This window comes from Gadus macrocephalus, chromosome 6 (assembly GCF_031168955.1).
Source record: "Gadus macrocephalus chromosome 6, ASM3116895v1".
Classification (NCBI taxonomy): domain Eukaryota; kingdom Metazoa; phylum Chordata; class Actinopteri; order Gadiformes; family Gadidae; genus Gadus; species Gadus macrocephalus.
In genome coordinates, this window is record NC_082387.1 from 9,431,968 (window position 1) to 9,458,417 (window position 26,450).

Sequence of the window (26,450 nt, forward strand, 5' to 3'; positions counted from 1 at the left end):
CTGTAGTTCCCGTCTCCTGAGTGGGACACGGTGACCCCCGAAGCCAAGAACCTGATCACCAGATGCTGACCATCAACCCAGCCAAGAGGATCCACCGCGCAGGAGGCCCTCAAACACCCATGGGTCTGCGTAAGTACCCCGCCAGACCCCGCCAGACCCCGCCAGACCCCGCCAGACCCCGCCCAGACCCCGCCAGACCCCACCAGACCCGCCAGACCCCGCCAGACCCGCCAGACCCCACCAGACCCCACCAGACGGCTGGGGGAGCAGACACATAGACAGCTGGGGGAGCAGACTGACAAACAGACATATAGCTGTGTGAACAGACGGAGAGACATATAGATGGGTAAACAGACAGACGGACGGACAGACAGACAGACGTATAGCTGTGTAAACAGACAGACAGACATATAGATGGGTAAACAGACATACAGACGGACAGATTCAACGCTGGGTTGACGACAGATTGAGGCAGACGAGTCGAAAGACCAGAAGGGATGACAGATGGACACCGGAGACGGTGCGCACGTTTCTGTACGAGCGCTAAACCGTGCTGGCGCGGCTACTGTGTGACCACCAGTGGTTCGAGGCTACATGGGCGCCATTACACCCCCAAGCCCGCTCCGCCATCGGAGTCCGTCAGCACTCAGCTTGACGGACTCTTTGATCGGACCCCCACAAAAGCCTGAGGGAGACGGAAGACTCAGGCAGATGGAACCCAGACAGGCAGATTGATTCATATTGACCTCACGTCGTTCATTTGGATGACGTTATGCAACCAATCCTTGCACACTCATCCAAAGTGCTTGGACACACATGCACACACACACACACACACACGTTCACAAAAATGGATAGGGACATAAACCAGATGTCATATTTTGGGATATTTGGAATTGCTATTTGTTCCCCTGTCATGTATCATTGTACATCTTCCTCCTCTCATTGCAGCAACGTTCCACCGTGGCGTCCATGATGCACAGACAGGAGACCGTGGAGTGCCTGAAGAAGTTCAACGCCAGGAGGAAACTCAAGGTATGTGTGTGTGTGTGTGTGTGTGTGTGTGTGTGTGTGTGTGTCAGGGTGTGATTACCATATTAAGTGTAAGATGTAACTTGCCGCTACTGTCCTAAAGTAACAGAGTAAAATACGTTATTTGTGTCTCTTGCCCTGGCCTCTTGTTCATCTCTGCATGTGTTCTGTAGTGAAAACACAGAGCAGGTTGTGATAGACAGCATGTCGTAACAATCCTAACGTGTCATTGATTCTTTTTGACAGGCGCCATTCTCACTACCATGCTGGTGTCTCGGAACTTCTCTGGTACGAGCAGAGCTTAGCCACTTTACCTGGCATCATCACAAAACCATCTCTTTCCAACCACTCATTTTGTACCTTTTTAAATAGTCCTTAGAATAAATGTATTCTTTTTCTTTTTGAATTGCCGCTTAAAAAGAAAGTGGTGAGGTGGGTGTTTGATGAGTGTGATTGTAAGTGTTGGAGGCATGAAATGGACAAGCGCCCAGGTGTGGAAGACAAAAAAAAGTGGTAGAAATAAATGAATATAAAATAAATAGGTTTTACATGAGGGCTTTTTCTTTAAGAAATGGTTAACTGTGGAGCGACTCAGTAATACTATGCAGAAACACCAGACATTTTTGTTGATATCATCATAGAGTCTGTCTGTTTATTTTGTATCTGTGGTTCTATGTAGTTCAGTTAGCTTTTGACTGTGTGTATAAAAAGCATTCTGAGATTTGGCTTGCTCCAGTAATATCCTATGGACAATGGAAGCATATCTGGAATGAGACTGCAGGGCTGAAATTCTGTAGTTCATCTCTCTCTACACACACACACACACACACACACACACACACACACACACCACACACACACCACACACACACACACACACACACACACCACACACACACACACACACACACACACACACACACACACACACAAATGTGTGTTTTGTTTGTGTGTGTGTGTGTGTGTTTGTGTGTGTGTGGGATGCTCTCAGACCACCCTTCAAATCACATTTCTCTCACTCTTGACCTCCTCAGAAGTGGTCTGTTACTCAAGTTGGGTCAACCTGCCAATCTCTCCCCTCAGGCAATCAGGAGGCAATCAGGGGGAGAGAGAGAGAGAGAGAGAGAGAGAGAGAGAGAGAGAGAGAGAGAGAGAGAGAGAGAGGAGAGAGAGAGAGAGAGAGAGAGAGAGAGAGAGAGAGAGAGAGAGAGAGAGAGAGAGAGAGAGAGAGAGAGGAGAGAGAGAGAGAGAGAGAGAGAGAGAGAGAGAGAGATTGTTGAGGATGTATTAGCTCCACACAATCCAACATTAATTTAGTTTTTTATTGATTTAAGCATTGCATTACTCTTAAGTACAGATCACACATGCATTTTATTTATTATTCTGCTAAAAAAAGATTAAACAATTCCCTGAACTCGTTCCATACCACGCAGTTCCACGATCCACAACCATGTCGGCACTGTGCTTCTTGTGTGTGACACATACGTATGTGTTGTGTTTTCTCTGGGATATCAACCCACACATACTCCCACCGTTTATTTGATCAACTCTTTTCATCTTATTAACCTTCTTATTAACTTTATTTATGCCCTTTCATTTCCATTCTCTCGATTCTCCCTCCCTTCCTTCTTCCTCTTTCACTTCCTCTTTCATTTTCCTTTTTCCTTCCATCTTCTTTTTACCTTCATCTCTGCCTTTCACTTTCTCTCTCTCTCTGTGGCTGGGTATCTCTCTCTATTTCTTCCTTTCTCTCTCTGTATGTCTGGCTCTCTCTCCCTCTCTCTTCCCTCTCTCTCTCTCTGTATGTCTGGCTCTCTCTCCCTCTCTCTTCCCCTCTCTCTCTCTCTGTATGTCTGGCTCTCTCTCCCTCTCTTCCCCTCTCTCTCTCTCTGTATGTCTGGCTCTCTCTCCCTCTCTCTTCCCCTCTCTCTCTCTCTGTATGTCTGGCTCTCTCTCCCTCTCTCTTCCCCTCTCTCTCTCTCTGTATGTCTGGCTCTCTCTCCCTCTCTTCCTCTCCCTCTCTCTCTCTTGATGTCGTGGACACTAACAGTTGGCAGCAGACAGTCCACCGCTCCAGCGTCGGTCACGGCGGCGGCGGCTGCGGTGGCTGCCGCGGCCGGCACCACCGCAGGGCTGGTGGAACAAGGTAGCACTTGGGGGGGCCCCCCCCGGACACGCCTAGGGTGTGATCCCGCCTCACCTCCCCCATCCTCTTCTGTCTCCTCCCCTGTTTCTCCTGGCATGGACGCTCAGAGCATGATGGCAGACCTGTCCTCTACACACCTCCCCACCGCGCACCCATTGGTTCATCTGCAGTGCCTTGTCTCCCTCTCTCTCTGTCTCTCTCTCTCTACTCTGATTAGGCAGTTGCCTGCGCCCAGCATCACTCACTATGGCTTCTAACTCTCTATTTATTCTCTCCATCTCTCTTCCCATTGGTCACCTCTGACCTCACGGCCTCTGTTCCGCCCCTATACTACTCATGGACTCATTTCTCTGGGTTCATCTTTCTCTGCCGTTCTTTCATACCCATGATCTTTTGGATTCATTCACTACTCTTTCTTCCCCTCCCACATGTGGTCTTTAACACATATCCTCCTTTTTACATGATCTCTCAGTCTCTTTCTTCCTATCGGCCTCTGTCTCTTTATCTGTACTGATAAGGAAGATGAAACGTGCCCACCCCCTTTACTTACTCGAATGGAACGACCCCGCGTGCTGTCCAGTGAATGCTGCATGGAGCACTGGCCTAGTGCATGCGCTGCTGCAAGCAAGGGGGGGGGGGGGGGTGATTTCTGGTGCACGGTTGATAATGCTGTGTAAAAATGCAAGACTGGTTGATTTCTCAGGAAATGCAGCCAAACTCTCCCCTCCCGCCCCCCCCCCCGGCCCTCCCGTTGAGTAGAAGTGTTTTCCAGAAGTGCACATGATATTAATGCATAATTCAAGCATTACAGAGAGCCGTCATTACATGGTCGTCAGCCTCCAGTCCAGCATACTTTGGATGAACATTTTCCACATCACAGCTGCACGATTTCCCTCCTCAGTGACCCCCCCGTTGGGGGGGTCGCGTTTTATTTAAATTTAACAAGGAAGTCTCATGGAGATTCAAAACCATTCTACCCGAGTGCCCTGTAAAAATTCTAATAAAATATGAATGAAAAATACAAGCTACGTCCAACAACAAACAAAAATAAAAACAATACAATTCATACGGGCAGGCGGCTTCATGGGTATGTGTGGGCCGTGGATGCTGCACCAGCACTAGAACAGGGAGCTGTTCTGCCCTCCGTGTTTTCAACCAAGACTCTGTGTCCTCTCCCTCACTCTCTCCGATCAAATATTGATAGTGCCCTGCCTCTCCGCATCAATGTCCCCTCGCCCGCTAAAGCGCTGCCTTGCTGGAGGGCTCTGCAACTACCACTACTGCTACTACTTGTACTTCCACTTCTTCTACTTGTACTAGACACACACGCGTACATAGAGGCTCAATGCTGATAGACACCCCCCGTATGTACAGTCAAACACAGATGAACAAACTCGTAGATGAACCAATTCACGCGCGCAGGGCTTCGTCAGGAATGGAGTGTGGCACTGGTAAAATGTCTGGGGGAAACTGCAACTGCAATTTTGTTGAAAAATCTCATCTTGGAAATTATTCATGGCTTGCCCGCCTCAAAAAAAAAATAAGCACGGCGGTGGTTGTACTCATTGTTTTGTTAACAAATGAGATTGAGACAAACTTTAATGTTTTATGTATTTTTGTCCATTTCAAAACTATAGTTAGTGAAAGCCAGCTTAGTGTAGGGAAATTGCCAAAGTGCTGCTGATCGTAAAAAAAAGTGTTATATTTAGACATTTTGATTAAAATGTGAGATGAATACCACTGCAGTATATGAGATGCTTCTACTTGCAGTTTTCAGACAGTCCTTGAAAGCTCTGACCCGGCTTTGGGCTTGCACACACTATTTCGAAACACAACATTATTTCTGATGCAATATAAATGTTTTAGTTATATTCAGTAAACTGAGACTGTTAAAGGTTATCACGCACAGCTCCTCACAAGAAGACTAACCTTCAACTAGAAATCTTTTCAAATGATATTTTCAGTAAGATATGGATGTCAGAAAACTTTGTTCAAAGATCTTCCCCTGCGCAGTTTCTGTGAACTTTAGAAGTGCATGGAAAATTCTCTGCATCTTTAGATTTTCAATAAGATAGTGAAGAGATAACATATGATATACACATTTATAAAACACAGTGAAATAGGTTGGCTCAAGTGTATTACACGTGTCAACAATACATGCATGAGTAAGCACACACTGCCTACACCCTAAAACAGCCAAAGACAAACATGTACTGTTTTGTCCATCTGTCCACCTGCTCCTAAAACATTCAAGCACAACGACAGCGTGTCTTATTGCGCGTCTTTTGAGAAAAATCCCACAAAAAAAATCAAATTATCTCTTGAAGACTGGATATAAGCAATCAGTATTTCCCGTTGTGTGATCATGGTTGAATAGCAGCTCTGGATCTGATTGGTTAACCGTGTGGACCCTTGCCCTATCTAGCTTCGGTGTGTAGCAGCTTCCTTTAGCTTTTCTTACTCTTTTCCATGTTTCCTATCATGTTCTTTTAACTTCTCCTCCTCTCTCTTCTTGCTTCATGTATGTTGTGCCAAGGTAAGGAGCACCCCCCCCTCCTCTCCTCTAAGTGACCTTTGACCTTGCAGGTTGCCATGGTTACATGCCGAACGGTCCAATGGAATCCTTTATGCGTGTTTTTGTTCATTCTGTGTACATGTATTCAAGAACGTTGCCCTGTCTTTTTTCTCCAGAAGGTTCTATCCGTTAGTAAGGCTGTTATTCGCTTTAACGAAAGGTTATTTTCGCTTCAGTCTTTTTCAGGTCCTGTTTCCTCTCTCTCTCTCTCTCTCTCTCTCTCTCTCTCTCTCTCTCTCTCTCTCTCTCTCTCTCTCTCTCTCTCTCTCTCTCTCTCTCTACTCTCTCTACTCTCTCTACTCTCTCTACTCTCTCTACTCTCTCTCTCTCTACTCTCTCTATCTTGTCCAAAGAAAGAGTGTGCATGCTTTTGACACATCCTGTTCTCTCCTCAATACTAATAACTCTTATGTAAAGTGACCTGGGAGATCTGGACTATAATGAGGAAATGCTCTCCTAACTCCGTCTACAGATGCTGAATACACCGTGTTCTCTCCCAGCAGCAATGCCCTGAATGTCACTCTCTTGCTCTCTCTGTCTCTCACTCACTTGCTCACTCTTTCTCTCCCTTGCTTTCTCTCTCTCTCCAACTCGCTGTCTCTCTCTTTCACTCACACACTCACACACTCACACTCTCTCTCGCTCTCTCTGTCTCTCAAACTGTCCCTCCCTCACTCATTCACTCATTCACTCTCTCTCTCTCTCTCTCTCTCTCTCTCTCTCTCTCTCTCTCTCTCTCTCTCTCTCTCTCTCTCTCTCTCTCTCTCTCTCTCTTACCCTCACTCTTTGCCCATCTATACGTCCCCCCCCCCCGCCCCACCTCCAAACCACCACCACCTGTCCCAGGCCCAGAGATGGGCTCTATCCCACCTTGCGGTCTGCAACCCTTTCCCCCATGAGATGAGTGTGTTTGAGAACAGTAACGAGGTTCAAGGCAGTGGGGAGAATGGACCAACGCCTCCTGCTGTGTTGGCCGCGGGAGCCGGGGAAAGTGACGCATACCTACCGAAGCGAGAGAAGATGAGAGGCAGAACAGTGCAGAGAGAATAGAGAGAGAGAGGTTGGGAGAAGGTGTGTGTGTGTGTGTGTGACTGTGACTGTGAGTGAGATAGATTCAGGGTGAGAAACAGAGAGAGACCGAGAGAGAATAAATGCCAAGAATAGTGTTTTGACGTAAGATGGCGGTGCTGATGTGATTAGACTTGGAATTGCACTCAGCGCCTGAAATAGCCCCAGTTCTAGTTGCATCTATCGCTGTCGTGGAGGTGGGAGGAGGAAGAAGAGGAGGGGAGGAAGAGGGGGTTGGGGTAGGATTGGGGGAAACTGGAATTACTGCAACATCAATGAGAAATACATCCCATAAAGCACAGTGGTTGGATATGCTCATATGTTATCTCCAGAGGATCATGCATGAAGTGTTATTGCATCTTGGGCAAGGAAGAGAAAGCACAGTAGTGGAGTTAAACCTATTAAGGTCATTTTTGCAGATTGTTTGGCATTTTTCATCTCCTCTTTATTAACTATCAATGCTCATTCATTATGTTCCTTCATTGCAATTTGAAAAGACAATTCAATTTGATCCAGCAGACGTTTCCTATAGTGAGTGTGATGGTGTCGCGGTTATCCAGGGTGTTGGTCTTGCAGCTGAAAGGTTGGGGTTAAGCCCCAAGGGTCCGCTGCCCACTCTTGAGCCTGCCCCTTTATTGCTGACCCCTGATCTGTTCCTTTACAACATGTAGCATAAGGACTCCAATGCAAAGGAAAGAATATGAAAAAGCGTATAAAAGCGGCTTTGGATGAAAGCGTGTGCTAAGTGGCTCAAGTGGCGATTGCAACGAAGGAAAGTGAATTGGAAGACGCCAACCGAGCTGTATTCATTAACTGCATGATACCCACCTTTGGGGTAATAGGGATGTGCGCAGGGGTGAGCCTGAATCACCAGATCACTGCCGGGGACGACCACAGCACCTGAACCTCAGCCCCACAGGAACCGCTCGCGCTTCAGTTGGCTCTTACAACCGGCCCGTTTATTTTTCCATTTCCCCCCCCCCCACCATGTGAAAGATTGATGGGTATTATGCTAATGGAGCTTAGTCATTCTTCCTGCCCCCCACACACACCGTCTCCTAGCAGGCCTGGAGACACACAAACACACACACACACGCGCAAACACACCGATCATTAGAGAGTTGAACGTCGACTAATCCTTCTTAAGACCCCTTTAGAGTTTGCTTAGCTGCTGAATAATGTTTGAAATCAATGTCTTCTTGTTTTTCTTTTTCCTTCCTCCCCTCCTCAGTTATATGAGATCAGAACAATGGCATGTGCATCGATATCCCCCCACAAGGAAACAACGGGTTCCAATGCCTCTCTATTTACAGATACTGCAATGTTCTGGCTGAGAAATACATTGTTGTCCCCGATCCTCAGGCCTCAGAGAATCCCAGCACTGCATCTCAGGAGATCTTGCGCTGGAGTATATATAAATATGTAATGTCTAGTACGTCACAGTATACATACAGCCAGTTTGCAAAGCCAACCTTCAAAAGGCCTAATTCTCCTCAACCTCAGCTCAGCCATGATAGCTGTTGTCTTCCAATGGTCCTTATTCACCTGTAGCGGCCATCTTGGATTTCTAAGCGCTAGCGAGGTGGGTGGTGATGGAGGGGGACCAGTTAGCGCTTAGAGCCAAGATGGCCGCTCAGTGAATGATGAGGCCCATTGGATCAGCTGTTTTGGCTCCAGCTGCATTTCTTCTGCTCATGTCCTCATGGTAGCCTCAGATTTGCCTTTGCTGACAGCTTCTCTCCCCTCTGCTTGTCATTGCAGCAGCCAAGAGCTTACTCAACAAGAAGGCAGATGTGAAGGTAAGGCTGTTTCACACGTACACTCGCGCACACATTCAAGACGTTCTCTTGTACTCTTTAATGTACCAGTCCAGTCCTCTCTTCCCTCTATTAACTCTTTATTTTTCTGTCTGTCTCTGCATGATTTTATATACTTAGAGATACACACACACACACACACACACACACACACACACACACACACACACACACACACACACACACACACACACACACACACACACACACACACACACACACACACACACACACACACACACACACATTTATTCCTAGTTTCCTTCACCCCATCTGCTCTTTAATCCTACATTGCTGTTCATCCCTAATGAATATAACACCATCCTACACACACACACACACACACACACACACACACACACACACACACACTTGCTTTGACACCTTCTACACTCCCACACATCCAGCCATCCACATACATGTGTATGCTGTTTGTGCTTCATGTTAATGTGCGTGTGTGCGTGCGTGCGTGCGTGCGTGCGTGCGTGTGTGTGTGAGAGATGCATGGTAGTAGATAGAGGAGCAAGCTGGCTGCCAATGGAGTGTGGGCGTCTGACTTTATGATCTGCTCATATCAATGTTTGTGTATCTGTGTGTGTACTTGTATGCGTGTGTGCGTGTGTGTGAATATGTGTTTGTCTGTGTGGATAATTTGCCTTAGCAGTTTTGTTTACGTGTGTGTGAGTCCGCGCGTGTGCGTATGTGTGCGTGCCTGCGTGCATGCCAGCGTGTGTGTGTGCATGTGAATGACTCTGGTTCCAGGAATAGCTCAAGTCTGCACCCTGGAAACTCAGACTACAAAAATAGAAGCTCACTTCCCTTGTGCCTCTCTCGTTGCATAGCAACAGGCTCCCCACACACTTGCCACAAACCACTTCCAAAGATTTCTCCTTCACTTGACTTCTTTCCTCCCCTCTCTTATCTATATACGTGTCTATCTGTATATATCTATCCATCTATCTATGTGACTCTCTCTCACTCTCTCTCCCTCACTCTCCTGCAGCTCCCTCTCTCTCTTCCGCATCTGCCAGTTTCTTTCATGCAGAACGAAAGCTGCCAATTTGCAGTGCTTGCACCTGCCTGCCTCTCTTCCCCAAACACCGACCAACCTGCACCCGCCCACCTGCCACCTGCACTCAGTCAGGGCAGGTTGTTGCCTCCCTGGTTGCGACTTTGCTTGCCGTTTGTTCAGTGTTGCCAGCGTAGCGCAGAGACGGGCAGGTAAAACGAGCAGCAAAACCACCCAACCAACCAGGCTTTGAATATATTTCCTCTCTCTTTCCGCCCCAGTGGCTGTTGCTATATTCAGTGATGCTTAGCAGATCATAAGCCAAGCGTCATTCTCCGTCCTCCTTGCTTGACTGACTTTGCTTCAGGCGTCCTCATCTCTCGATACTGACTCGGCGCCTGGAACGGTCGGCTCAGAATGAGCGTTATTAGCGAGAGAGGGAAGGGTTTTCAGTTACGCAGGAGTTTTAGCAGCAAGGGTAGACTCTCCGGCACAATTCTTCTTTGAAAATCTCCCCTTCAATTCTCGTTGTCGTTGTGGTTCTTCTTTGTCATGTTCCCGTTCTTCTCGCTCCGGGGGAACTGTTAGTGGGCGTACACAGCTCACAGGAAGTGAGAGAATGTAAATTGTGTTGCGGTAAACCCCATGACTGTACAATTCACTACCCTCTCTCAGCCTTCTCGCTTCGCTTTCTCGGCCTGCTCCTTGCTTTCTTCTGGCCTTGTCTTGTTGATCTGGGCCACGGTGCAACACTCCTCGCCCTGTCTTTGAATTCGAAGCTTTCCCTTTTATCCCTCATCCTTCTACTACTCCTACTCCTACTACTACTACTACCATATCAAGTCTCCTTACACCACTTATTCTCCAGGATCCAGGATCATTCCCCTGATTTCCATGTGTGGGGTGGAGATCCTTATTAGTGATGGTGTGTGTGTGTGTGAGTGTGAGTGTGTGTGTGTGTGTGTGTGTGTGTGTGTGTGTGTGTGTGTGTGTGTGTGTGTGTGTGTGTGTGTGTGTGTGTGTGTGTGTGTGTGTGTGTGTGTGTGTGTGTGTGCGTGTGTGTTGAAGGGCCTAAAGTCGCTATTTGTCTTCCTCAGGGCTTTCATGTTTCAACCAATTAATTCACCTTGTTGACTCTTTCACCATTGACTCTTTCTTCTTTTTACCGTCCATCCATCCATCCACCAATCCGTCTATTTTTCCATCCATCCAATCGTGCGAGGACAGAAGCGCAAGTCCAGCTCCACTGTGCAGTACATGGTGAGCATGCTACTGAATTAATACTCTCCTGATTTCCTTCCACTCGCCCCCTTCTCCATCGAACCTCGTTAGTCCCAATCCTGTTTGAGTCTCTCCACGTCCCCTCCCTCCCACCCCCCCCCCCCCCCCCCCTCCACACACACACACACACACACACACCTCTTTCTTCTCTCCATCTTTAGCCGGGGCCAGAGCTTAACAGCTTTTTATTTTTTTACGGACCTACTTCAAACTCATTGCCGTTAACCGCGGCGGCTACCCATGTCAACGTTAAACACCACAAACCTTTTGGTTCTGCAACGCTTGTCCCCCTCAACCCCTGCCACCCTTGCATGGAGGCCACTTCCTGTCAACTCCGACCCAGGCGCCTGCAGCCCACCTTCACCTTCACCTTCGTCTTCACCTTCGTCTTCCCCTTGAGCTCCTCTCCTCTCCAGTGGACGCACAGCGCTGGGACTGACCGACAACAACAATACTTGGAATGATTGGCTATCTTGTACCAATCTCTTGTGTGTGTGTGTGTGTGTGTGTGTGTGTGTGTCTGTGTATGCGCGTGTCTGTATGCGCGCACGCGCGCGTGTATGTGTGTGTGTGCGTGTCACCGCTGTAGCAAGATGGCCCTGGCCTTGCTTTGGTCCCTCAACCCGGCCGGCTCCTTTTGGAGCTCTGGGCCGGTGGACGTCTCTCGGTGGTTGACCCTGCTCACTGTGAACATGTTGTCAGAGTGGCCCTCGTTGGTTGAGGGCTCTCCAGAGGGGTCCATCTTGTGAGTTGGTTACTGGTTATTTTTGATGAAACCTGTGTCTTGATGAAATGAAGAACAACAGGGCCCTTTTCTCTCTAGGGGCATGGGCGAAATGGCTGACAAGAAGAGTGTGTGTGTGTGTGTGTGTGTGTGTGTGTACACTTGTATATGTAGGTGGATGGGTGTGTTTGTGTGTGTGCGCGTGTGTATGTGTAAACATCTCACTTTGTGTGCTCATAGTGAGATGTTTGTAAAACAAAAAGTCTGTCAGTTTGCATAAACTATAATTCCATGGTGGTTTTTGTATTGATGAGTGTGAGTGCTTGCGGGTTTGTCCCTGATTTAATATGCTCAAATTTTGTGTTCTCTATTGTCTCTGCTCCGTCTAGTCCTGTCTTTTCATTTTATTCCATTATCCCATTCTAATCTACCCTAAATCACAGAGCACACACTCACTCGCTCACTCGCTCACTCGCTCACTCGCTCACTCACTCACTCACTCACACACACACACACACACACACACACACACACACACACTCACTCACTCACTCACACACACACACACACACACACACACACACACACACACACACACACACACACACACACACACACACACACACACACACACACACACACACACACACACACACACACACACACACACACACGCATTATCACACACGCATTATCACACACTCACTTCCACACACTTTTCAAATTCTGAAGGGTCCCTCCTGATTCCTTCAACTCTTTATTTGACCTCTATATAACCTACCAAACCACTGGGGGGCACTGTTTCCGATTCAGTCCTGGCCTTGGCACTGTTGCCTACAGCTGCTCATCATGATGTAATTCAGTGTGGCAAATATATGCCATAAATTAAGGATATGATATCTTTGGAGATTGAGAGTTTGTCAGTGACAACGTATAACCCTTGTCCCGTATCCAGTGAAGTACAAGTCCTTCGTAGAATTTAGACTCTTTGGATTTGCTAGTTGGTACAAACCGTGGGAAGGTAGAGATAAATCAGTAATTAAATACTTTGATGTGTGGGCAGAAAACCACATGAACCTGAAATATTTTCACTTCAGTTGAAACCCACACCTATGGTTTATTCTGTACTACAGGATACAATTTTCCCATTGACGTAGGTTCCACGCCAATTCGATTGGATCAAAATAAAGTGCTTTGATTGTTCATATTCCAGGGTGCCTTTGAACTGGCTCTAAACTCGATGACATTCATCGAAATGGCATTGCTAAACTGGCGTCAATACAGTCCTAAATGAACACATGGCTTTTTGACACAGCCCCTTAACACTGTTCAGGTCCCAGGCCTTAAAGCGCAGTACAACGTGATGATGTCTCAACATCATCACAGGGGTGAGAACAGCCCCTCAGGGGACAGGACTGTTAGTCAGTGTTGTGAGTTCCACTGTATCACACCCGACCCCCATCTGCCCCTACACACAGAACACAAACCGAAAAACACAACCACATGCACGGTCACAAATCCTTGCGCGTCCGCACGGACCTGAAACCTCTTGTTTTTAACACTCTGGTTTTGTAATGTGTCCTTCCTCCCCTCTCCCTTCCTTTCCTTTCCGGCACAGCCTCAGACAAACAGCACCAAGAGCAGCATAGTCACCAGCCCAAAGGGAAACGTCCCGACTCCTGCTCTGGTATTTACCGTCTCCCCCTCTCGCTACATCATGTTTTACATAACATTATCAAGCTACTAGCGACTTAACAATAGTGTATTCAACGATGAGGATATAACCCAAAAAGTGCAAGAATCATTAGTGTACATAAAACCAACATTAAAAAAGCAAACTGCTTACCACAACATAGAAACAAGAGATAGATATTTATTTTCCTTCAACCTGTCCCCTGTCTGTCTGTGTGTCTATCTGTCCGTCTGACTGATTAGCCTGCTTTCCTTGACACCCCCCCCCCTTCACCTCACACCACTCCAGCCAACCCGTTTCCCCTTTTGAAGCGTCTTTCTTCTGAAGCTGTCTGTCTTGATGTGGATCTGGGTTTTTGATCGGTGAACCTGCGACAAGTGAAAAGACCCTCGCTCAAACGTGCGTGAGAGTGGGGGTCTTCCTGGACATATCATCACAGTAGCAGGTGCTGTCAGGAAGCTTGTAGTTAGTGTAGAGGACTGTGACTCCATCATGGGTTGGGGAGTCTGCATGCCCACTGTCATTCCGACCGACAGCGTTGTTGTCAGACAGACAATACAAACACTAGATTTCTTATTTCTGCTTTGTTGGGTCAGAGGAAGTGTATCCATTACACACAGTATCCATCGATTCATCTATAAATGATCCACCCATGCATGCATGTTTATAGTTCATGATAACGATCCATAAAAGTATGTGTTTGTATAGATATGCATAAACATATCGCTAATGGTACATACAAACACACACACACAGTCTTCAAAAACACAACCATATATTTAGTGAAGGGTCTTAAAATGTCAACCCTGCCTTAACACCATTTGCTGCCATTCATCACCAGCCCACGGTGGTTTCAATACGTCAGTGTGCCATCTTTAAACTTGAGGCCGTTGCCACGCCGAATCGTAAATCTCTGGTACCGGAAAACATGCCGATGACGTCGGCCATTAAGGCACGTACCGCAGCTGGCAATTCTGGTAATTTTGGCATTTGCTATGCCCTGAAAATAACTGCTGCACCAGCTGTATGCACCACAGGCCAAGAATCTCATGTTCATGTGTCCCAGACGGTCGTTCGGGCAAGTGGTTGCTTCCTGGACACGAGAGGGTCTGTGAGCAGTTAAACCCGGGCTGCAGAAAAGACGGGGTCAATAGCCAAACCATGGGGCAGATTTCAAAGGGGGACCCCCTTCCCCCAATATTTCATCGCAGCGATCAGATTTTAGGGGTTGTTTTACATGGTTGCCTCAGAGGTAACATAGAGTTTATGTAATTAGAAGACCCTACGTTCCGATTGGTTCTCCCAAAATGTGTGACTCACTATTTCGCCCTTGAGCCAAAGACTTCACCCCACGCCCTCAGGATGTGCTGTTATTCTTTATAAATGTTCTGTATATGCCGTGCGTCAGTGATTTGTATGTTATGCACGTGCATTCGTGTGTGTGTGTGTGTGTGTGTGCTTGCACATAAACGACTCCCACATGCAGATGTGTGATCGTCTGTGTTGTGATTAGCTCTCCTCGACCAGGATGTGGATCATAACGTGTGAAGGAAGGTGTGGGTAGGCGGCAGCAACCCACAGAAAAGATGTTATCTTTTTTCCCTCAGCCTTGAAGGGATTCTACAGTGGCAGGGCAGCCTGTCTGTTGCTCGGGACACAAGCGCTCTCGTTACATTGACCCGTCCTCTGTTCCTCGTGGCTTTAACTGCTTTTGACTAGCAGAGTGCGGGGCTGAGGGGCCTGCCCGTAACTCCGACGCCTCATTGTTCCGACGTCTCAATGGTCCGAAATATTTCCCATTAGATCGACATGCCACTATGCCGACGGTTCATTGTTCCGAAAACGGAACCCATTGGTCCGAAGGTCCGTTTGTCCGACTTTTCAAAAAGGAGGCGCATTAGGCCGAAGGTTCAATATGCCGAATAGGCCTACTGCATATAAAGAGTTGTATACCTCGCTCGCGCTCTCTCACTCTCTCTCCAAAATACAACATAGGCCTACATATCACGTTCACGATGAATATTGGAGAGAAAAGTGACAACGCTTCACTTCATTTCGACACGGTGTTTCAGCCCCACGGACAGAGAGCGTAGGTCTAATTCTCAACACGGGCGCGAGCACACGCACACACACACACACACACACACACACACACACACACACACACACACACACACACACACACGGTATGAGGTATAAGTTGGACTATATATATATATAGGCCCACACACAGCTACTAAAGATAAAATTTTTATTTGTTTTTCACTCACCGTTTGACTTCTTTACAGTAAAAGCATTAGTCCTTGTATAACGTGCGCTTCATAAATTCCCCTCTTGTGACCATTCAAGCCCACAGCAACAGTCTGGCTTGGTGAAGTGCACTGCTGGAACTTAGCCTACATCGTCTTTTATTTTTGGTTTCATAATCACACATGTGGAATTGCGCCTTGGCCTATTCGGCATATTGAACCATCGGCCTAATGCGCCTCCTTTTTGAAAAGTCGGACAAACGGACCTTCGGACCAATGGGTTCCGTTTTCGGAACATTGAACCGTCGGCATAGTGGCACGTCGATCTAATGGGAAATATTTCGGACCATTGAGACGTCGGAACAATGAGGCGTCGGAATTACGGCATGGCACCGGGGCTGAAGGCCTTTATGAGCGCTGCAATCAGTGCATCTTTTCGAATCTCGGATCCAGCAGTAACGGATCTACTACATTTACAGCAGAGCTTCTGGGCGGATACAGCACAAAGTGGGTCGGAAACCTTCAACTCCAAAGGGTGGGGTGACACCTTGCGCACCCAGCAAGGTGTCACCCCACCCGCTTTGACACGATGGGTCAAAACGTACCTGAATAGGAAGTGAAACTCCCCGTTCACCCCGGTTTGAGCTCCCCCTGTCGTCAGAGTTGAGCCACGGATCTGACGTTTGATGTGTGACACATCGTCGCGTACCGAGTCGGTCCTCAAGCTGCAGGTACTTTGTCTCTGCTCATCCCCGTCGCTCCCACGGCCACCGTCACTGTAGCCCGTAGCCCCTGGCGACGGTTGCCTTGGGAACACGGCCGCCTCTGCCAGGGAGACAGCTGGCTGAGGATTGGTCATTGTGAAGGTGTCACTTCCTGTCGTGGGAGGGAGGATGAGGAGGCCACAGGGGGATGGGGACCCTCTGTGGGGGGGTAAGATATGAGAGTAGGGCGGCGGTAGTCTTCATGCAGGAACGTAGGGTGTGTGCGTGTGCGACACAGATAAGGAAGGAAATGAAACGCGCCAGCACTTGGCGGTGAATAAAAGCCGGAGCGGAATGTCTCCTGCGTTTGTCTATTTAAGAAAGAAGGTCAAAGGTCGTGATCTTCAACTCGTTCTGGCTGTGACATTAGTCCCTGAGAAATGAACAAGTATTTTTTTATATTATTCAACATTTATTCATATAGGTTAGTCTCTTTAAGGGCTTGATGCATCTTTCGGAAGAGAGACCCGATTGCAACAACGTCCTACCACCAAACCATAAAAATCGGAAAAAACAAGAACACATAATATTGACTCTTACCATAAACCGGGCCGACGGTTTGAACTGTCTCTGAGACGGTGGTTGTGTGAGCCGCCTGGCTCCCTCGTTGGCACGGGTTCCTCGTGCGTCACTCGGTGGCACTCGTTATTGCGTTGTGGCCGCTTTTCTCTGTCTGCATTTGTATGTTCATAAATATTGGATGGGCTTTGCTTTGTATCTGCATCCCCTCTGCTTGTTTGTTTGTTTGTTTGATGAACATGTCAGCTGTTTCCCATCATGCTGAAGATGGGGGTCTGCATGTGGAAATAGCCGGGCAGCTTTGCCGCGATGAGGGCCGACAGAGATGCCACATACTCCTTCATGTTTCTCTTCTCCATATGTGTATTGATTTTGAGGTGCCCATGTCTAGCCTAGAGGGTTGTGTGTGTATTGCAATTTTTGTGTGTATCACATCCGATGAAAGTTCTCTATCTCTCTCTCGTTCTCGATCGCTGTCTCTCTTGTTTTCTCTCTTTCTCTCTCGTTCTCTCTTTCGTTCTCTCTTTCGTCTCTCTCTCTCTCTCTCTCTCTCTCTCTCTCTCTCTCTCTCTCTCTCTCTCTCTCTCGTTTGTGTCTACGTGGTAATTTGTGTGTTTGAACTGATGGGCTTTGGGCACATCGCAATTTATATCCTTTGTGTTTCTTCTGTGCGTAAGGATGTGTTTGAGCGTTAGTTTGATGTGTGTGCGTGCGTGCGTAAAAAAAAAAAAAAGGAGAAAAAAAAACCTGACACCAAATTACAGTGTTCAGCTTATCCACCCACTCCTCAGCAAGGATCTCACATCACTCCTACGCCAGACTTAACTACCTCTCCCTTGTCTTTCTCTCTCTTTTCCCATCCAACATTTATACTGCTCTCTCTCGATCTCTATCTCTGTCCCTCAACTCTCTCCCTCGATCAATTTCTCCCTTATTCTTTCTCTCCCCCTCTCCCTGTTGCTCGCTCTCTCTCTCTCTCTCTCTCTCTCTCTCTCTCTCTCTCTCTCTCTCTCTCTCTCTCTCTCTCTCTCTCTCTCTCTCGTATATCATATATTTCACACTGCCCCCTCCCCCTCTTACCCCTTTTTTTATCCTAATGTCGTCACCTCCCACCTCCCCTCCCTCTCCCTCACTATCTCCTCCGACTTTCCACCTCCTCTCTCTCTTTAGGAGCCACAGACTACTGTCATCCATAACCCAATGGATGGGAAAAAGGTACATATGTCACCCCCCTTCCCCTGTCCTGACCTCCTCCTCCTCCTCCTCCTCCTCCTCCTCCTCCTCCTCCTCCTCCCCCTCCATCTCCTTCCACTGGTTTCATCCCAAGTCGTTTGAACTCACGGCACATCTGTTTGCTAATGAGTGTGTTTGGCGTGTGGGCGTGTGTGTTTTGGCGTGCACCGTGTGCGTTGTACTCACTGGGTGTGTTGGAGGTGGGGGGACGGCTACGTCACGTGGAGTAGACCTAGGGGAGCTGCGTCACCCAGAGGGGCGTAGTTCTTCTTCACCTTCTTCTATTTGGAGTGAGACCAAGGAGAAGTATAAAAAGGGGCACCAGAGATGGCATCTACAAATGCCATCCTCCCGCTGGGTGTGGGAGCTTTATGGGCTCGGCGGTGTGATGCATATGCATTTGTTGGTGTGCGGAGTATGCATGTTATGTTTAGGTTTGCTTCAATGTAGGATTTGTTTGCATGAGAGTATCCAGTATCTACGTTTTTATATATCTCTATATTTTGTAGTTTTGGACTGAATTTTGTGTGTGTTTTTGTGTTCTTTGTGTGTGTGTGTGTGTGTGTGTGTGTGTGTGTGTGTGTGTGTGTGTGTGTGTGTGTGTGTGTGTGTGTGTGTGTGTGTGTGTGTGTGTGTGTGTGTGTGTGTGTGTGTGTGTGCGCTTCAAGCTGCTTAAATCAGTGGGTGCGTGCGTGTGCAGAAAGCAACTTGAATATAGCTTAAAGGGGACCAATTATACCACTGGGTGTGAGTGTGATTAGCCTTACAAGCCGTTTAGAAAATCTGCCCCATATGACATCACTAGGGGGCGTGTCCACCTAGATCTGTGCTGGATAGATGAGCACCGTTTACTTCAGTCCACTGGGTAGGCTGGTAGACTGATCTATCCAGCACAGATCTAGGTGGACACGCCCATTAGTTATGTCATATGGGGCAGATTTTCGAAACGGCTTGTAAGGCTAGTCACATTCACACCTGGTAGTATAATATGTCCCCTTTAAAAAAACCTTAACAAACGGACACATTTCTTTACAGACTATTGGATACTTCTCAGAGTTTAATGCATGGCTCTTCTGTATACAGCGATGCTAATGTACGCAGATTGTATAAACATGTGTATATCAATCTATGTGCTTATCCATCTGTCTGAACCAAACTCTCTGAAGTATATAATGAGGTCAGATGCTGTCTCTACATGCCTTTCTCTTAGCAGTGGGGATTTAAGACCATTAGGCACACTAATTGGCAATCAGGGAGCTCTCCTGGCTAAATGTTGCAGAGAGACAGCCAGAGACACAGTGGGCTAGACCCACGGCTGAGAAGAGAGAGAGGAAGAGAGGGAGGGAAAGAGAGAGGAAGGGAGAGAGGGAGAGAGAGCTGATTAACCATCAACATCTGGAAGCCATTCCAGATGCTGGGGATGTAAAGTGGGTGGAAGCGTGCCATAGGCCTTCGATCAAGCCTAAGCAGCAGACATGAGCCGTGGGAGGAAGGGAAGCTAGGGAGAGATAAACCGAAAGTGAAGAGAGGGAACGGAGTTCCGTGATCTCCTACAAATGTGAACTAGTAAAATGCCTGGCCCACTGACATAGACATCGAAAATCATTTGAGGCAAAGGAGGGGAAATTAAAAAAAAGCGCTGTTGAATGTGTACAGGATAACTGGACTTGCAGGTAAAGTTGGGGAAAGGGAGGTAGGGAGCAGTGTGCAGCTTGTTCTCCTGTACGATGTGTGGAGGGTTGTGGGGCTATACACAACGTACAAATTGGTGTATGAATTCATCATTCACAAATGTTTAAGCTGTATTTAAAAATAGGTAATTTGTAAAAATCAATATTGCAAATATATGTCAATCAAAATATGTATTTAGATTTACATATTTTCATGTAGATATTGAACCTTTATTTGTAAGTGATGAATTACATTTGTGAATCTTGTTTTGTCCCTTTTGGATGTGTGTTTGTGACTGACACACAAATATGTGTTTCAGTCACCGGTGCTTCGTTGTGTCGTTTCGGTTCTGTATCGTGTTTGGTTTGCCGCCTAGGCAACCGTTCATCTCCTCTAACCCTGTTCATCTGAAGGACGAACAGCCCCTCATTCGCCCTGCTGCGGGCAGAATTGGTTCATGAGAATGAAGTTTTATGACCCGATGACTCAAACAGACTTCCCGTTATCCTTTTTTTTATGAAACTCTCTAACGCGCTGACTCACGACTCCGGTGGCATCCCAAAGTACCCCATTTCCCTCCAATCAACGGCAACATCTAAAACTCAAACTGACTGTTTCTCTCTCTCCCTCGCTCTCTTTCTCTCCCTCTCCCTTTCTCTCACTCTCTAGGAATCGTCTGACAGCAGCAACACCACTGTTGAAGATGACGATGTGAAAGGTAGGATTGGGGAGACTGACTTTCAACAGGGGGTAGCATTAGAATGCAAGGCCTCTCATTGGCCAGCTGAAAGCAGCTGTAATTCACCTCACCCGTGCATATCCAATCACACCAGATGTTCACTTGTTTTAAATGGGTTGAATGCCACACTGTGACTGGGAAACCTCCCAATGATAAACAATACAATACTGTTTGACTACTACAATCAAGCTTGTAGCAAAATGCCACAGCTATTTCGGTTTGCTTAATATCTTTTTGTGAATTTTTATATTTTTAAGACATTGTTGTACATATGCTATGTACATACACACAACTACAATTTACAATGTACGGCCCAATCGTTACAATATGCACCTTTTATGATGAGATGAACTTTACCGATCCAAACAGGAAATTAGGGCTCACCACAAAGTGTCTTGTTTAGCAACATACTACTGTCGTTCCCCTTTGTAGTCTTTTCAATGCGTGCAACGGCAGTTGCTTGGTTAGTATTCTCTACACCGGTGCATATCAATGAATCTGACTCACGTTGATGTGCTAAACATGTGTTTGTTGCAGTATGGCTGCTGGGAAGAAGGGTCGTTTGTTCTGCAACAGGCCCCCGTTTGTTTTCGTGTCAAGGATGCTTACAGACCTTTTAATTACACACAGCTGTTAGATCAAATGCACGCGTAGAAAAAGGCGCACTGGACGCATACGTTAGCCGCCTTAATGATGTGAGGCTGGGTCGGATTCCCTTCAATTAAACCTTGGGAGGAAATCACCTCTGTTTGTACGCCGAGGATCTCTGTGTTCTCTGCTTTATTCTCACAGGGCTTTTCTATCGTTGTTGGTTCCTCTGACGCTTTATCAACCTGCCATTGGGCTTTTGACAATTAAGATGACATTCACTGACGGCAGTTGCCAATCGGTTGTTGGGTCGCATTGGTTTTGAAAGTTATTCACAAAAATAATGTTTCTCATGAAAGAAGGTTATATTAAAGGTTTTATCAAATTTTAGGATTGAATCTGTGCTCATGCAATATGCAATAAAGGGCTGAAAGACTTCAAACTGTTCAATAATGTATTTATAATAACAATTTTAGCTTCTCTGCCAGGGAACACAAAATGGGGAATAAATAAGAACCAAGAAATACAAATAAAACATCGGCATTGGCTGTCAGCCTGATTGCCATAAACAATGGTGTCGGTAATGGCCCAGGATTTCACAATCGGTTCAATTCTATTTGACAGGCATTTCCACAAAGCGTAAAACGGAAACCAATGTAATGTCTATCTTCTCACAAGTTATTTATCTGCAAAAATGCATGCTTATGTATTTCCAAGGTTAATGATATGGGGAGCATGGGATGTTTTTAGTCGATAATATGACGATATTTGTTATGAATTCATTTCTAAGCATCAACATGTGTGCTCTTACTGACCCCATGTGGCGACCAACGGTATTGCGTCTGTCTACTGCCAGAAAAGAATTAAGTGCTGCACTGGCTTTCAACGCTCACCTCGAAAAGTGTGGGCTAAAGTTCTTGACTAACGCTCACACACCTCTTAAATCCAGTGATACCTGTGATGTTCACTTGTAGAGTTGTGGTGTGTGTGTGTGTGTGTGTGTGTGTGAGTGTGTGTGTGTGTGTGTGTGTGTGTGCGTGTGTGCGTGTGTGTGTGTACATACACACAGTCTGTGTGAATGTGGTTGCTGCACCACTGTGTGTCTCTCTCCGTTTGCGAGTGTGTGTGGGTGTATGTGTGTTATGCGTCTGTTTGGCTGCCTCTGTCTCTGTCTTTGTGTGTGCGTGTGTGCGCTTGTGCGTCTGTGGCTGCCTCTGTCTCCAACTGTGTGTGTGTGTGTGTGTGTGTGTGTGTGTGTGTGTGTGTGTGTGTGTGTGAGTGTGTGTGTGTGCTTCCGTGTGCATGTCTGTTCCCAAAAAAGGACTCCCATGTCGTATAGATCACCGTGAGTGTTTTCATAAGGGCTTCGGTGTCTGTGAGGGAGAGCTAAAGAGAGACCATGCAGGGTCATTTGTATGTGTCTGTAAATCCTTACACACACACACACACACACACACACACACACACACACACACACACACACACACACACACACACACACACACACACACACACACACACACACACACACACACACACACACACACACACACACACACACACACACACACACACACAAATAGCTATGGAGTCATTTGTTAAGCTGAGATTCCAGTCACCTAACACCCGCCAGGTTCTACTGTCTGCCCACCACGGTCCTGCTCTACCCTCACTGGGTGGGCTGTAGCCGACCCTACAGACACACACACACACACACACACACACACACACACACACACACACACACACACACACACACACACACACACACACACACACACCAGTATCACCGCTATCACCACCTCGAACTAGCAACTGATCTCAACACTCAACGCTTAAATTTGCTTTTCGGGATAAATTGTCTGTCTGTCTACTGCTCATAAATAAGGAAAGGGCAAGGTGTGTTTTATATTGTTTGTGTTAGTGTGTGTGTTAGTAGTCAGTTATATATAACGTGCATCTTAACTCATTTGATATATTGTGTGTGTGTGTGTGTGTGTGTGTGTGTGTGAGAGAACAGATGTGAATGTGTTGATGTATAAGTTGTATTGTTTTGTGTTGTGTTGTGTGCGTGTGTTTGTGTGCGTATGCAAGCACAAACGTGCGTGTGCGCGCATGCGAGCGTGTGCACGTATGCACGCACGCGGTTTGTGTCAAAATGGGGGCCGAGAGGCGGCTGCTGTCGGGTCATCTATATTTAGCGCTGGCGACAGGAAATAGATCCGGCGTGCCCATGGAGGAGCTGGGGGGCGCGCAGCGCCACCTGGCAAGCACGCGCCCCCCAGGGGACAATGTTGGCCGTAGAACCCCCCCCTCACCCCACACAGAGAGGGGGTGACCCAGTCCATTCTGTAGCAGTACCTCAACCCCCAACCCAACGCTCCAGGTGCGAGCAGAGGGGGGGCGGGGGAGAGCTGTGATGGGACTTCCCGGTAGGGTCCCGGGGATGTCATGTGTGTGTGTGTGGGAGCCGAACAGCTGAGCGGTAATCCAAGCCACTGCTGAGGGGCTGATTGATCACAGGACCCCGGGACTTTTTTTTGGGTTTCTGTCGCTCTCCACACGTTTTGAACCTGAGAGGCGTCGGTCGTGGGGATCTCACTGCTTTTTCCGCTGCCTTTTTTTTCCCCCCGTTCCGAAGCGCGGGATGTTTTTGATTGTTTGGGCTTACGATTTTTTATTTTTTCTGGTGTACGGTAATAACGAATCCGCCCGCGGCGTTGTCGGCTTGCCTCTTTCTCGTTTCTTGTCTCAGGTTTGGGGGACTGTGCGTTGAGCAGATGGGGGCTACCGCGTGGCACTTCAGTGGAGACCCGCTCTCTATGCTTTGCAGTGCTGCTGCTTTTGTTTTGTTTTTCCCGTGTCTTGGTATTTTATGTTTGATATCCGTCGGTGTGTTGTTTCACAAGCGTCTTGGGAAGTTCGCTTCGCCTCCTCGGTGATTCTCACTACTAACTGTTCACTATCACGGGCTTGTGTTCACTTACCATGTTGACGTTTCGGTAGCAACACTGAGCAGCGACACTGTACAGGCACCAGGGAGTCTGTAGGGAGGCAGGGAACAATTGGCAGATATGCAGTCTAGGGTTACAGAGCCTAAGAGGCAGGGCGGTGGATTATTTGGTTTGATGTTTTTATTTCTGTGTGTGAGTATGTGGAGTGGTGGAAGATAAGAGAGGAGGAGGTGAAACGGTTCATCTTCAACCGACGTTTGTGTGTTTGTTTATTCCATGTTTCATCTTCTTTTCCTCTCTGTTCCAAACTTTTCTCTGTGTCTATGTGTTGCTTTTGTGTTGGGTTGACATTTGTGGATGTCTTTTTATTCTCTCTGTGTGTGTGTGTGTGTGTGTGTGTGTGTGCGTGTGTGTGTGTGTGTGTGTGTGTGCGCGTGCGTGTGTGTGTGCGCGCCCCACATTCATGCCTGTGATGTCAGGGAAGAGTATAGAGAACAGTCCAGTTAAGAGCAAGACGAGCACCGGCTCCCAGCCAGAATTCTCTCAGGGCCCCTCACCTGCTGCCTACTGTAAGTCACATGACCCTACCCCCACTACCACACCCACCCTTTAATAGTGAGGCTGTCACGCACACGCATGCATACACACACGCATACACGCACGCATACACACACACACACGCACTCCCTCACGCACAACTCTGTCTCTTTTTACTCTCACTCACATACTTACTCACTCACTGCCTCAGTTGCTCCCACGACTCACAAGCATTGCTACTCCCCTGACCTACTCCCTGGCAAGCCTCACAAAGACTGGACTCCCTCACGCTAAATATCTCAGCTCCTCAGCTGGTGGTGGGAAGTCTTCAACGGGTGGTGTTTCTCTCTCAGATCTTTGTGCTGCTTACCACTGCATCGTGAACTCCGATTTTTTTAAACCAGCTCACTCACTCACTCACCACCCTAACCCGCCATATCATACGTTGATCGGACTCATCCTGCTTCACCCGTGAATACAACGCGCCCAACACCCGCAAACCAGGTGTGGAAGGATCACTGAACACGGCAACCATCACCGTCCATGTGTGTCATTGTGTCTCCTTTTATATCCCCCCCCCCCCCCCCCCCCACCCCCCCAGTGTGTGGGCATGGTGTTGTTCGCCTATATCCTCTAGCGCCGGCGATGGCATGAGTCAGACACGGAGAGAGTGTTTATTTTGGTTTTCAGCCGGAGCGATGCCCTTCAGGCAGACGCCGCCGTTAAACCGGGTGCTCGGAAATAATCCAAAGTTTTCCCAACCCCTTCACGCCTCAAGTACATGAGTGGCGCTCAGCCGCCTCGGTTCCACCGCTGCCGCCTCACGTCTGTCGTATGTGTTGTCTCCCACGTTGTCGTCCTGTCCCCCCGGTTCATCGCCCCCCCCCCCCCCCCCCCCTACCGACCCGACCGTCAGCGGTCACAAAGTTTGCGGACCTCCTCGGCTCTGTGCGTAAGGCCCCAGGTCCGGTGTCCGAAGGGGAAGGGGGGCCCGGCGCCCCGCCCGCCCTCACCGCACCCCCCCAGCCCCACGCCCCCGCAGTCCCCATGCAGAGTGAGTAGCCCCAGGGCCCAGAAGGAGGAGGAGAGACGACTGTGATTACAGGCTGTGATAGCAAGCCCCCTCACCCACCCACCTTGGCCCTTAATGTATGTAATCTATTAGGCCTCTAGCTGCCGGCGTCTTTAAATGACACGGCCACACACTTCATGAACCAAGCAACGCAGCGAACAGGAATCCAGCTTGAGCCCCCCCATGTGCATCTTTGTCCTTCTGTCACTTACGTTTCCACGGGGCGTCAGCTTCTGTCTTTCTCTGCATCGTTTCTCTCATTCTAATCTCCGCTGTTGCTTCCTCCCGTTGTTTTTCCTCCTTTCTATTTTGTTCTTTTATTTTCCTTCTATCCACCTTCACCCCTTCATCCCATCCATCCATCCATCCATCCCTCCTTCCTCTCCTCTACTCTCCTCCTTCCCTCCCTCCCTCCTCTCCTCCCTCCCTCCCTCCCTCCCTCCTCTCCTCTCCTCCCTCCCTCCTCTCCATCCTCCCTCCCTCCCTCCTCTCCACCCTCCCTCCTTCCCTCCCTCACCCCTCCTCTCCTCTCCTCCCTCCCTCCCTCCTCTCCTCCCTCCCTCCCTCCCTCCTCTCCTCTCCTCCCTCCCTCCTCTCCATCCTCCCTCCCTCCCTCCTCTCCACCCTCCCTCCCTCCCTCCTCTCCATCCTCCCTCCCTCCCTCCCTCCCCCACCCCTCCTCTCTCCCTCCCTCCCCCACCCCTCCTCCCCTCCCTCCCTCCCTCCCTCCCCCACCCCTCCTCTCCTCTCCTCCCTCCCTCCCTCCCTCCCTCCCCCAC

General features: G+C 48.2%; 1 protein-coding gene across 21 annotated transcripts in view; it reads left to right on the forward strand.

The window, feature by feature from the left end:
- camk2b1 (calcium/calmodulin-dependent protein kinase (CaM kinase) II beta 1) overlaps positions 1-26,450 on the forward strand; it is a 59,228-nt gene that overhangs the window by 25,648 nt on the left and 7,130 nt on the right. For 3 of the 21 annotated variants that reach the window (XM_060053952.1, XM_060053933.1, XM_060053932.1), the window contains 7 exons: positions 8,583-8,620; positions 10,875-10,907; positions 13,271-13,339; positions 18,048-18,092; positions 20,451-20,499; positions 24,542-24,631; positions 25,516-25,653. In XM_060053952.1, the coding sequence (XP_059909935.1) occupies positions 8,583-8,620; positions 10,875-10,907; positions 13,271-13,339; positions 18,048-18,092; positions 20,451-20,499; positions 24,542-24,631; positions 25,516-25,653 (462 nt within the window). The remainder of the gene's footprint in view (positions 1-8,582; positions 8,621-10,874; positions 10,908-13,270; positions 13,340-18,047; positions 18,093-20,450; positions 20,500-24,541; positions 24,632-25,515; positions 25,654-26,450) is intronic. The other 18 variants (XM_060053945.1, XM_060053946.1, XM_060053942.1 and 15 more) reach the window with 15 other exon arrangements.